This window comes from Canis aureus, chromosome 14, assembly GCF_053574225.1.
Source record: "Canis aureus isolate CA01 chromosome 14, VMU_Caureus_v.1.0, whole genome shotgun sequence".
NCBI classification, from domain to species: Eukaryota; Metazoa; Chordata; class Mammalia; order Carnivora; family Canidae; genus Canis; species Canis aureus.
In genome coordinates this window covers 43049365-43063141 of record NC_135624.1, presented here as the reverse complement: position 1 = coordinate 43063141, position 13777 = coordinate 43049365, and the positions used below count along the sequence as shown (strand labels likewise).

Here is a 13777-nt window from a genome sequence, read left to right as displayed (position 1 = left end):
TTCGTAAAAGTGGACATTCACATATTCTTCTTGATCTTAGTGGGAAAGAATTTAATATTTTTATCATGAAGTATGTTAGTTTTATGTTAGATTATGTTATGTTAGATTATGAAGTATGTTAGTATGTTAGATTTTCATATCCAATGAGTTCCTTTCTATTTTTAGTTCAAGTGTTGAGCTTTGCTCTAGCAAGCAGCCAACAGTACCATGATACCATGGAAGCTTTGTTTTGGGTTGTTTAAAGTCAAGGGTATTTTGTTTTTTCTCTTAGCTTTATAAAATAACCTTTAATCCTTGGCCTTGAGTCTAAATACAGGGCTCTTCTGGGATTTTAAGGAAGCATTCATTGTGTTTACCACTTGAATTCCAAACTCTGACTTTGCAACATGAGAAGCTATTGAAATTTCTGCTCAACTCTCAGCCTCTCAGCTACTTCCCTCCTCTGGGTGATATTTGATTTATAACAAATGATCTATAATTTGATTTATAATAAATTTATTTATAATAAATTTATAATAAATTGGTCTTTGTGCTCTTTTCTGACACAGAACTAAAACTCTTAGAATGTAGGACAGCTTCTGAGTTGGTGAACATGTGGGGATGCTGGGAGAGGGACATGTTCCAAGAGGGCATGGAAGCCCGTTCCCCACACCTCGCCCTATGCATCTCTTCTACTTGGCTGTTCCTGAATGATAGCCTTCTATAATAAACTGGTAATCTGGTAGGTAAGATGTTTCTCTGGGTTCTCTAATCAATCCAAGATTGGGGGTCTTTAGAACCTCATATATCTAGTGGGTTGATTAGAAGCACAGGTGACAACCAAGACTTTTGATAAACATCTGAAGTGGTGGTGATAGGAGAGCCGTCTTATGGGGCTGAGCCAGTGGCCTATGAGATGTAACACCATCTCTAGGTAGATTGTAGGTGTCAGAGTCTCATTGAACTACAGGATACCCAACTGGTAGCAGAGAATTGCTTGGTGGTGTGGTGAAAACTCCCACATGATGGAACTGGTCCCAGAATATTACTCTGCATAGGTAGGTTAGGAATCAGCCAAGGATTTAAGTGGAATTAATAAGCATGTTTGGTGGCTTCCCTCTGTCTGGTTCTCTTATTTCTCAGAATTTTCCCTTCAGTTCCAGATAGCCTACAATCCAAATGTCAATATTTATGTTTTTTAATCCAATAAGTTTGCACTTTCTTTATGAGCTATATTCTGTGCAAACTGGGAAGTGTTCTTGGAGGGTAAACTGGATAAATGTAGGTTCATTTTGTTTCCCTTCTCCCAGTGATTGAATACCTTCTAGTTTCTTTCAGATTATAGTTGCTTTCCAATGCCTTCAGCAGTTGTTTATTTTTCATTATTTTGTTCAAAATAGATATGTTATTAGTAAGAGGCTTAGTGTGCTATAAACTGTTCCACTATCATTGATTGTCCCTCCCCATATTGGATTTCTTACAGTTCCTCAAACACACTACTTTTCTCCAATCTCTGGGACTCCACATATGCTTTTCTTTACCCGAAGCACAATCACCCTTGCTCTGTGGCTAACTTGTTTCCAATTATCCTTCATGCATGAATTTAAACATCAGCTGCTCGACAAAGTCTTTTCTTACCATTTCTAACTCATCCAGGTTGGTTCTCCTGCTACAATTCCCATAGCACAGCGTACCATTCGTGGTATAAGACCCATCTTGCTGACACTTATTCTTTTAATACTTTCTTCCTTCTTAGAGTATGGGCTGTGCCAGAATAGAAACCACGTCTTATAGCATGCTTCGCTGATAAGAAAGTACTTGGTAAAGATTTGCAGTTTTTTATAAGTGTAAAGTGTTTTGATTGCCTTTTCACAAATATTGAGCAAGTGATTTATTAAAGTCATTCATAAGGGAATCCATCAGGATACAGACACATGTACAGGTAGGTAACAACCAATAATTATAACTAGATTTCTCTTTGTCCACTTTGCCAACGCTGCCTGTGTGTTCAAACTCCGTCTAGCTCAAAAGCACAACAACAGCAACTTTTGGGAGGGCTTTCAGTGACCATAGCACAAAGCAAATATTTAAAAAACTAAATCCAGATAAGTCTTCCAGCAGCTTTTATATCATCACCAAGAAATCCACCTGATAACATGGATAAATGACAATGTCATCAGCTCCAAGACTATTTTACAGCTTTAAAAAATTCTGCTAGGTGTGTAAATATGATCATATTCTTTTCCACTATCCAAAGCTCTCTGTAGCCGAGACACATAGAAATGCATTAGGCATCTCGGGAGTTGGATTAACTCATTCTAGACAAGAGGGGTAGGTGGCCATAGGCACCATTAGGTAGGTTTTGTCATTTCTTTAGAAAATCAAACACATTCAACAAATCAGAGTTCAGATGTCCTGGAATGCTGCTGGGTGTTCCATTCATTTCAACGAGAATCCAGAGCCTAGCACAGGCATGGTACAGTGTCATTAAGTGGACGTTTATTTAATAAATCAACGAAAATGACCACAGTCAAAACGAAGGCAATTATAATAAACAAAGTTTATTGATTAATCCATAAACATGACCTTTAAAAAAAATCAAAGTATAAACCATATTCTTGACTTTAGTTAAGAAAACAAGGTGCTCCCTGGGCGAGAGTCCCCTCTAACCAGCACAGCTCTTGCAGCGCTGAAGACCGTTCTCGTTGCAGGCGGTGCACTTCAGGGCCTTGAAAGAGTCTGTAAAGCAGTTTCGGAACACTGACATCTTGCTCCCATGGCAGGCGGAGCAGGGCAGGAAGCCAAAGCCTCCGCAGGAGGGACACTCATGCGGATGCTGCACTCTCTGTAGCAGGAGGCCAAGGGACAAGAGGGGACAGAAAATGCATTAGCATGAGCAACTCCATCAGCTCCCCTGTCTTTCTGCACTGTGGACGGTCGGAAAACAACTGTGGCATAGCACGGTTGTGGACTTGAAATCACCCACCATTTGCACACATAGAGACCCCGGGGAGGGCTCTATTATCCCACTGATGGCCATCAACAGCACAACCTCCATCTGTGAAGGCTGGTACTATTTAGGGTAAAGGGTCCGAAGCTCTGGAAATGTATCATATGAAAACACATATTTACAAACCAAACAATTCACGGGATGGTTATTCATATTAGAGGAAAGTACTGTAGCTTTCCCTTCAGTGCCTCTTAAGTTTTATATCTTTGCTTATAGAAGAGTTATCACTAACAGTGAGTCTGGAAAATCAGAAAACTAAACGCTAAAGGGTGGAGGAGCCACTATCAAGTGAAGATTTATTGTTGTGCTGCCTATTTAACTAATGCTTTGTTTTTTTAGAAGCACTTCCAAGTGCCTTCTTGTATAGCATCTCCCCTCACCCCATCCTTTACACAAACAGACACCTTCTACTGCAAAGCACGTAATTCAGGCATCTTTACCCTCATTTTCTATTTAAGGAAAGGGGCAGAGAATTCTTAAGACATTTATCCAAGTCCATAAAACTTCCCACAATGGCCATCCGCCTTTCTACCTCAAGTAAAGATAAAATACCCTCGTACTAGAATGAAAATAAGTATGCTGTGTGTTGAGGATAATATTTTGAAAATTATTCACACACATTTCTATTTGCTCCTTTGAGCGCATATTCTTTTCTGGAGTCCACTAGAGGTATCCATCTGGCAGGGAGCTTAGGAGCCACTGCAGAATCACACCAAGAGAAACGTGAATTAATGCCAAGCTTCTGACTTGCAAAATAGGAGTCTGCAACAGTGTTTGAAAGCTTGGTTTTGTGAAGAGAATAATTGCTAAAATAAGACTGGGAAATGTAAATACACACACACACATGCACACACACACACACACCGAAATGCATTCAGGCATATTTCACATACACATGTGGATGGCCATTCTCTGGAGACTCACAACCACACATACAAAAGTCCCCAAAGCACTCAAATAAAAAGGAACCTGATTAACTGGGTTTAACCCACTGTTTCCCCAGCATTCACAGCTATGATAACCCTTTTCCCAGGAAACAACTACATAATCCTCTCACAATTAGTATCTTACGGAATACATTTTGGGAAATAAACATTAAGGGCATGATTGCCTGAAAATTTATATGTTCCCAGACTCCTTTTAAGATGTACATTTTTCTATATATAACAAAGTTCACTTGCAATTACAATTTGACTTGGCCATTATATGAGGATGGTGAAATCCATGTGATAATTCACTTTTAGTGGCACACAATTACTTTGATGGAAAGTAGTAGCTGGCAAACTGAATGTCACAAACAAGGAATTTTATCAAAATTATAGATTCAGGGACGCTGCCCGGGTGGCTCAGCAGTTGAGCATTGCCTTTGGCCAGGGCATGATACTGGGGTCCCGGGATCGAGTGCCGCATCGGGCTCCCTGCATGGAGCCTGCTTCTCCCTCTGCCTGTATCTCTGCCTGTTTGTGTGTCTCTCAGGAATAAATAAAATCTTTTTAAAAAATTATAGATTCAAAACTAACCCAAGAAGTTAGATTGAGTGTGTATAGCAATCTAATTACTTTGTAGGTGAGTTTTTGTCATTTCTTTGTACAAAATTTGACCAAAATATGGTACAGTGAATTTACAATTTTATATTAAAAGGTTCTTAGAATAAAAAAAAAAACACAACTTTGAATAAAAACAAACCTAGCTATGGGAAAAGAGGGTAGTTTAAAAGTTAAAAGCAAATTATTGGAGAATTAGTAAATAATGGTGTTCTTATAAAATTTTAGAAAGACTATGATAGACAGGCACTTGACATTCACTATGACAAAAGTTTGTATTAAAGATATAACAATGACCTGTACAGCATGAGCCCTGACTGGTCAAAACAGATGTTGGGTTGGCCTAGGTCCTAGAGAAAGGAACTGCAGGGACCCGGAGTCTGGGACTTCACCATTAGTGCTAGATTATAACTAGGTCTGAGTTCCAAGTGGAAGAGAGTTGTCAAAGTTCGCAAATAAAAATATGAGATGCCCAGTTAATTTGAATTTCGGGTAGACTACAAATAAATGTTTGTATAGGTATGTCTCAAATATTGTCAAACTATGGAAACAGCCCAAGTGACCCTTGACACTTGAATGGATAAAGAAGACATGGCATATATTTATATATATTTTATATATTTAAAATATTTTATATAAATATATTATATTATATATTATATATTATTTATTATAAAAGTAAAATAAATATACATATATATATATATATATAAAATGGGATATTGCTCAGCCATCAAAAAAGATGAAGTCTTGCCATTTGCAATGATGTGGATGGAGTTAGAGAGTCTTGTGCTGAGTGAAATAAGCCAGACAGAAAAGGACAAAAACCATATGATTGCACTCATATGTGGAATTTAAGAAACAAAACAAATGATCACTGGGGGGAAAAAAGAGAAAGGCAAACCAAGAATCAGACTCTTAACTACAGAGAACAAACATGTTTATCAGAGGGGAGGCAGGTGGGCGATGGATTAAATAGGTGATGGGGATTAGGGAGGGCACTTGTGATGAGCACAGGGTGATGCATGGAAGCGTTGAATCACTGCGCTATACACCAGAAACTAATATTACACAGTATACTCAGTAACTGGAATTTAAATAAAAACAAAACAAAAGAGCAAATTCCATGGTCTTTCCTCTTGCAGCTTTTAACCTTTATTTACATCCAAGCTTGTCTCCAATAACGTATTACATGGGATCCCCAAACCTAAAAGGGTTCAAACGATAAATGCTGCGACTGAAACAGAAGTGGGGGTGGGGGTAGGGGTAGGGGCGTGGGTCTGGAGCCCCCACCGCTCCACTAGCCTCCAGGAACCCCATTCATGTAAAGCCGTCCAGCACAATCTACTCCATTTGTCCTTCTAATAACAATAAATAATTCAGTCATTTCTCACTGTCTCCTTCGGAGAGCACTTGTGGTATAACGTTATACTTTTGTTAGACTGTGGTCCCAACCTAAAGAGTCTCGGCAAAGAGAAAGAACTGACTTGAATTAGATGTATTAGGTGCAGCTAAGTGGACAGCTCTGCCCTCAGGGCAGATGTTAAAAGAGCTAGAAAAGCCCCCTAAGCACGGGCAGTGTTCTAGGAAGGAGGAAGAGGGAACACCTGAAGTTAACAACAGTCATTACTCATGGCAACCAAACAGACTTCCACTCTCAGGGAGGAGGTTTGCTGCAGAGACAGGGCTCCTGAAGCACTTGGCTCCGCGGTGCCCTGTAGCCCCCAAAGCAAGAAACCATGCACAGGGTGAGAATAGCACAGAGGCCTGAGTCTCCAGAACGGCCCTCCTCTGAATAGTGCTTTGGGTAGACACATGTCCATTTGGGGTAGAATTCAAGAAAAAAGGAATGAGAAGTCATCCTCCCTTTTGACCTATTTCTGCTGACATATACTCGGTGAGAGACTTTAAAAAATATACTCGGCAGGTGAGACACTTTCCTGTATTCATTCCTTCTGCAAATATGGAGTGTCTCCTTGCCAGGCACTGTACAGGGCACTGCGGAGAGAGCAGCGAGCCAGACACTTCGCCGTGGCTCTGGGCCCCACCCTTAGGTTTTTGAATAGGTCCACTCCCTACTGCAATCGTCTGAATTGAAGCCCAGAAGAACTCCAGGGTCGCTCACAAAGGACCGAGGAGACAGGGACAAGAGGGTAAAGCTCATGAATGGTGCTCAAATAGATTTCCTTTGTAGCCCAAACTCATATCCAGGAATCTAAAGAGATTTTCTCATTAGCTAACACAGAAACATTACGGGCCTTCGGTGTCTTCCTCGAGATTAGGAAATGAAGGTATTTACTATTTATTATCTATTATCTATTATCTATTATCTATTCCTATTCTAGGAGAGCTTGAAAGACTCTTACATATGCCACCAAAGAGGAAGTGATTTATCTGAGTTCTTGTAACCATGAACCTCATCATCCAGATTGTCTATGAAGCAAAAATATCCACATGACAAATTGTCCAAGAGCGCACACTTGGCGTGTAATCATCTCTGGACAATTTACCTCTGTCCCTGTATTTTGTTTTAAACTGTATTCAACAATTTAAGTCGGCAAATGATTGTTAAGTGCCCGCTAAACACCTCTCTGATCAAACTGCTAATAAACACAATCTTCCCCGATAATCAGAGTGTCCAGCGTCCTCAGTTTGCAGCCTTGAGAAAGAAGTCACTGAACAAAATGCAGACACAGAGGAAATCTGTGGCTTATGATCCTAAACGTAGCAATCTAAATATATGAGCCTGATTCTTGAACCCAGGGTGATGGACTGCCCCACACCTACTTAAAAAGATGCTTGGACTTCAGAGAGAGGTAGGCAGAGTACATGGCCTGATTTCCCAGATGAGTAGGTGGTGCTCTGCGGCCCTGGACGGTGACTATGCCATGGCAACCCCCACTGGGAGGGACAATCACTCAGAACCACGCCCCCCCAGGGAGGGCTAGGGCAGTTTCTGACTGTTCCAATGCCCTGTAAAAATAACCTGTGCCATGTCTAGCATCTTCCACATGTAGCTAAAAAACCTTACCTCTGTTCTTCATGCACAATAAATAAGTAGTCACTGGCCCTCAGGGGAGAGTCAGATTTTACAAGAAAAAAGTACCGGAAATGAACACTGTGTTGGCAATCTCATTAGAAATGACAAGACTGTTCATATCTTTAAAAGAAATAGTAAGGCAAAAGCTTACTTGGAGCTTCTCTACCATCTGCAAGCTTTAATTCAGTATCTGCCATAACCAGGTGTTTGCTAATACATCTCAAGGCTCCCCTGGCTTTCTCTGCGTGGACACCAGCAGGATCAGCTATCCATCATGGTTATTGTTTGGGGGGAACACTTCTTTGCTTCTAATCTCCAGCTTGTTTATTAAGATAAAGAAATACATAAATATATAAACAAGCAAATTTTACACAAATGGTGTTTTGATTTCATCCTTCTCACCCAAGCATTATCCTACATGAAACAATTATTTTTCTCTTCTTTTTCACCAGTTAACTGCTTTGCCTTCTCAAAAAAGAAACCTTGGATGAAAGAGGACTCATCCATCTTTTCGCTCACCAAATACTTTTCGTCTATTATTTGCCAATCCCTGTTCTCGGCACTAGAAGTAAAGAATAGCACAAAATAGACGAGGATCGTGTGTCCACGTGGAGCTCATACTGTAGTGGGAGGATCCCCTGCAAATTTGGTCTCAGGAACAGAACCCCCACTGGAGCACCTAACTCCATTGAGCCCAAGGATCCACACCAGCTATTGCTGTATTCCACTGGCTTCTGCTGGCTTTTGGCCAGCTCTTCATGTTTAAGTCCACTGACAATCTTAATCAATGAGTCAGGCCCATCCGGCTTCCCAGAGCAATTTTCACTGGGGCTGGATGTATGCTAAAATTCTTCGACCGGGAAACTTGAAATTCTTTGCTGACTCTTAGAGCCCAACTGCAGCTACTATGCCTCTTTCCTCACCATCACTTGGAATAACTAGTAAAAACTAGGACCTGCATTACAAGGACCAGGAGAGTCATCGTCTACCACGTAGCACCAAGTAACAGCAAAGTAGAACTTGGCAAGATCTGTCTGGTGGCTCTCTAAAGTCATTACCAACTCGTCCACCTTCCAGGGTGCTTCACCCCTCTGAGAGGAGCCCAGTGCCAAAATCTAGTCCGTTCCCTGGACCTCATGTTCTGTCTACTTGAGCCTTGGGTCCTGCCACATGTGGTCGGATTTTTCAGACAACTAAATGACACTTCGTTGGAGCCATGACAGCATAAATTCATGCTGAAGACCACGGGCTTTGGAGTCAAGGTGACTAGAATCATGAATCCAACACTAGGTGTAAGGGCATCTGCAAGGGATTTACTCCTCTGTGTCTCCATTTCCTCGTCAGTAAACTAGGGATAGTAACAGAAGCCAGCCTACAGAATTGTTTGGAAGTTTCAATGACATCATACATATAAAACACTGAGAATATTACTTGCTACATAGTTAAGCCTCCGATGTTTCCAACCTCACGAATATTTAACTCCTATTCCACTGCCAAACGTCAGCTTGAAGAATGGAATGGGTTTAGACCTGAATCTTACATCCCTTATCTGCTTTTCTTGGCTCTTCCACCTGCCTCTCTTGAGGGTCAGTATCTTTACCTAGGTTAGGCTGCCTCAAGCCCTAGCCCCTTTCACAGGCAGAGTTTAGGGTTTTCTTGGATGGCTCGATTTCTCTGCCAGTTTTGTTATATGCAAAAAGCAGCCAAACAGAGATATAGCACCTTCTAGCAACTACAACAGAAGAAGCCAGTAGCATACAATTCTTTTCAATGTCAAGAATCATCTTAAGGCACCTGGGTGGCTCAGTGGTTGAGCATCTGCCTTCAGCTCAGGGCCCTACCCTGGGGTCCCGAGATCGAGTCCCACACTGGGCTCCCCGCAGGGAGCCTGCTTCTCCCTCTGCCTGTGTCTCTGCCCCTCTTTCTGTGTGTGTCTCTCATGAATAAATATTTTTTTTTATAAAAAAAGGGGGCAGCCCCAGTGGCTTAGCAGTTTAGTGCTGCCTTCAGCCCAGGGCATGATCCTGAAGACCCAGGATCAAGTCCCACATCCGGCTGCCTGCATGGAGCCTGCTTCTCCCTCTGCCTGTCTCTCCTGTGTGTGTGTGTGTGTGTGTGTGTGTCTAATAAATAAATATTTATAAATAAATAAATAAATAAATAAATAAATAAATAAATAAATAAACCATCTTAAATATTTGTACCCTATTTATGTCATCTGTAGAATGGAGACAGAATTAAATAAAACAATATCTTCTTTCTGAAATTCTTTGAGCTGAGAAAGAGGTTATATTTATATAGCATGATGATGTTAATCAAGTTGAATTAAGGGATTATAGACTCAAAGATTAAAAGTCCATGAACAGCTAAGCCAATCATCAATCTTTAAAAAAAACAATGATATTTACCCTATATGACTCTAAAAGATGCTGTTAAACCACAGAAATATAAACAATATGATATGACAATGGAATTGACCAGAGAGCTCAAACCAAGGCCCAAGTATATATGGGGATTTACTATGATATAAAATTGGCACAACAAAGCAATAAAAAGATAGATTATTTAATAGGTGATTTGGGGAAGCTATCTCATCATAAGTAAGAAAAAAAAAAGTGCATTCTATATAAAGACCTAGATGTGAAACGTTATAAAGTTAATAGAAAGGAATGCAGGATACTATCTATGTGACCTTAAGATGAAAGGTTACTTCATTATGAGGCAGAATGATCAATTTGATGATATCAGAGGATTTCTGTTGGGTAAAGGCCATCCTGAAAGAAACTGAAAAAAGGAAAAGAAATATTGACAATGACTAAAACAAACAAAAAGCTAATATTTAGAATACAGCAGGAGCTTCTGAAAACCAACCAAGAAAAACAAAAGACAATTCCAAGACTTTTCTGATGTGAGGTATAAGAATACACAATTTACACACAAAAAATTAAAATCTAACAATCACAAATGAGATACCAAATTCAGTGGTCATCGGAAAAATGTAAATTAAACCCATAAGGCAATATGTCTTTACACCTACTACGCTAGCAAAAATTAGAGAACAGAACCTTAGAAAACAAGGTAAAATAGTCAAGAATGCAGAAACGAACAAACAAAAGAATGTGGGAACACACCGAATTTCTTTCTCTACAAAAGGGAGCATTCGCAAGGTGCAACCATTTCAGAAACCCCTCTACCTAGAAAATTAAGTGTATGCTTAGGCAATGTCTACTCCCAGAGAAATCCATAAGGGAATGTGTTCAAGGTTGTTCCTGGCTGCACTGTTTGAGAAGGGTGTAGTAGGACAGCTGGGTGTCCATCAGTGGGAAAGTAGGCAGATAAAAAATAGTGGGTGGTCACCATGGAGCTGCACCGTCCACTGGCCACATGGGACTATTCACATTTAATTTTAAATCAAGTAAAATCATATAAAATTAAAAATCCAGTGTATCAGTCACACTATCATTCACTGTCATAGTGGCTATGATGTGCTCAGTAGCTCATCTAGCCTGTGGTTCCTACTTTGGACAATACAGATATAAAATATTCCCATCATGAGGTAGTTAGAAGACGTGGGTTAAATGTTCGCATAGCAACATAGATCGTCCTTGGAAACACAGCACTAGTGAAAACACTCTGCAACGAGACTAGGCATAATGCATAACAGCATTATATACATTAAAAAATGTACACAGAAAATAATGATATGCATCAACCAAGCTAAACCATTTAAATAAAAAGATATGCCAAATTACTGGTTTTACAGGGTTGGAGTCAAATATAGAGACAAAAGGAAAGAATAAATAAATGCAACCATCCAGATTTTCAGGCTGAAAGGAGCTTCAGACTATGAAGTACACGTCATCACTGTGTTTGGTCCTTCTGGGAAAGATCACAATATGAATAAAACGTGATTCCTAAAATCAAGGAGCACATAGCTCATTTGGGACATCAGTCAAACAACCAAAGAAAAGTAATACAAACGTCAAAAGACTTGGATAAGCACCCAACAAAAAAAAGAAGGCTATAGGAATTCCAAGATGAGAGAGACCAGGAATGATCTGGGGAAGAAGGGATCCCCCACACGGGTCTCGAAGATCACGGGAGGAAACGAGGAACTGGACCAAGAGCATTCCAGCCAGACACAAAGGAACGGTAGGAAGAGGCCACACATGGTTCTCTCCGTCAAGTGGGCACAAAAGATAGTAGAGAATCAGACACGTGGCCGGTAAAGGAGACCGAAGCAAGAGGAACCGGTAGCGGCCTACAGACACCAGGTGACCATATCACCTGGGAATGTCCCGGTTCCCCTGCGCGGGCCCAGAACAATTATTAATATATCCTTTTCACTGTCAAAACGTCCCAGTTTGGGCAAGAAAATATATGAAAATATACGTTCTACCCATCGAACCAGGCTGATGAGACAGCTTAGCAGAGGGCTTCCTGGTCCCATACTGATGTGCTATATTATGGATGTGAGCCAAGCACCGCTCTGATGCTCCACTTACAAGCATTGGGACAAAATTAAAGTGTGCACTTTTGGAGAAATAATTTCTCCGTAATCTTTGGAAATGATAAGCTGGTCCACGGGAAAAAATAATTTAAATGAAAAATCGTAAACGTGCTTCAAGACAATGGCCTGCTCCTGAAAGCCCTCATCGTCACCTCTATTGCCAAGAATCAGACTCTAATAAAGCTGATGAGACTTCCTGCCCAACAGTAGGAGGTGGGTAGAAGTGAAGCCTCAAGTCACTCCGGCCCGAGCAAATCTAACAGCAGGGGATCTCAAATTAAAACTGCCACACGTATCCTGTGACGTGTTCATGAGAAAAATTCAATGAGGAAAACTCAGTTACAATCAGAACGTGTTTAACATTTTGATTACTAAAAATAAGTTGCCAAAAGCACAATTACCTCAATTTTGGTTAAGAGGTCTTGCAGTTCTCCTGATTCATTCATTGACAAAATTTTCTCAGCACCCTATTAACAAGAAAGAGTGGGGAGGGGGAAGAAAATCCAGTTTGTTAGTATTGGAGGGAACAGTTCTAGGCAGGAGAGCTTAACCCACAAGAGACTGCACGCCGTTCTCCCCTCAGGTCTAAGTAACCCCACAACCAGGAGGCCAGAGAGGGGAGCTCATTCCTCTTTCCCTTCACCTATTGTCCCACATAGCGAGGCTTGGTGACAGCAAACGGAAGACTGCAGCCGGAGGGGACAGCCCACAACTTGTCACAGTAAGTCCAGGTATGGAAGGTTCCAGAACACCCTTTGCAGTTGTTCCCAGGGCCGCAGGCAGCTCGGCCATCTGGGAGAGGGAACCATTGGCAGACAGGCAGCCAGGACTGTCTGCCCCGAGGTCCCCACGGTGCTGACATGACCCCTTGGAGTCCTGCGTGTAAAGCCAGCAGCAGCTGGCGGCGGTGAGCAAGTGAATAGGCCCTGGCACCGAGGAAGCACACACATGAGCGAGGCAGCCAACCTCACCTCCCGGGGGACAGACCCCAGCACTAGCCCGAGGTCAGCCTCAGTGACACCAGGCCCGGGCAACAATTCCAAGGCCACCCACGAAGGAAGCAGAATGGGGATGGGACGCCAGCAGGGGCCTCACTGCACCACCAGTTTTCACTTCTAGAACTTTACTATGGGGGCCCCTGGCAGGGCTCAGTGGTGGGCACCTGCTTTCGGCTCAGGGCATGACCTAGGGTCCCGGGATGGAGTCCCACATCGGGCTCCCTGCATGGAGCCTGCTTCTCCCTCTGCCTCTTTCTCTGCCTCTTTCTCTCTGTCTCTCTCAGGAATAAATAAAATCTTTAAAAATAATAATAATAATTTAAAAATACAAGTCTACTATGAACTCAAGAAGGGGGGCAATGTTTGCCCTTCCCGCAAGGCCATGGCACCTCTTCTCACTACTGTGTTCTCCTTCCTGAGTCCAGCCTCACCATCTCCTACCAGATTGCCCCAAGCAGAGCCAGAGAGGGAAGGAGACTGTTCCCCGTCAAGGGCAGAGGCCGTGGAGGCCAGTCCACACTGGCTCCTGACACCGAGTGACCATGGCGGGCACAGAGAGGCCGTGGAACCAAGTGTTGATGAATCACCCAGCCTGGGACAGAGCATCCCCTTCCTGGATCCCTGTTGGTGCTGCGCATGGTAGGAAACTCAAAGATGCCTTTCAAAAAGTCTAAAAGTCTTTGTTTTTAGGAAAGT

General features: G+C 41.8%; 1 protein-coding gene across 1 annotated transcript in view; it reads right to left on the bottom strand.

Annotated features, from left to right (window-relative positions):
- Positions 1-2572: 2572 nt before the first annotated feature.
- Positions 2573-13777, bottom strand: part of GRXCR1 (glutaredoxin and cysteine rich domain containing 1) — a 115400-nt gene continuing 104195 nt past the window's right edge. The window contains exons 3-4 of the mRNA XM_077846626.1: positions 12485-12550; positions 2573-2824 (exon numbers count right to left, since the gene is read on the bottom strand). Coding sequence (XP_077702752.1) covers positions 2645-2824; positions 12485-12550 — 246 coding nt within the window. The 3' untranslated portion in view covers positions 2573-2644. The remainder of the gene's footprint in view (positions 2825-12484; positions 12551-13777) is intronic.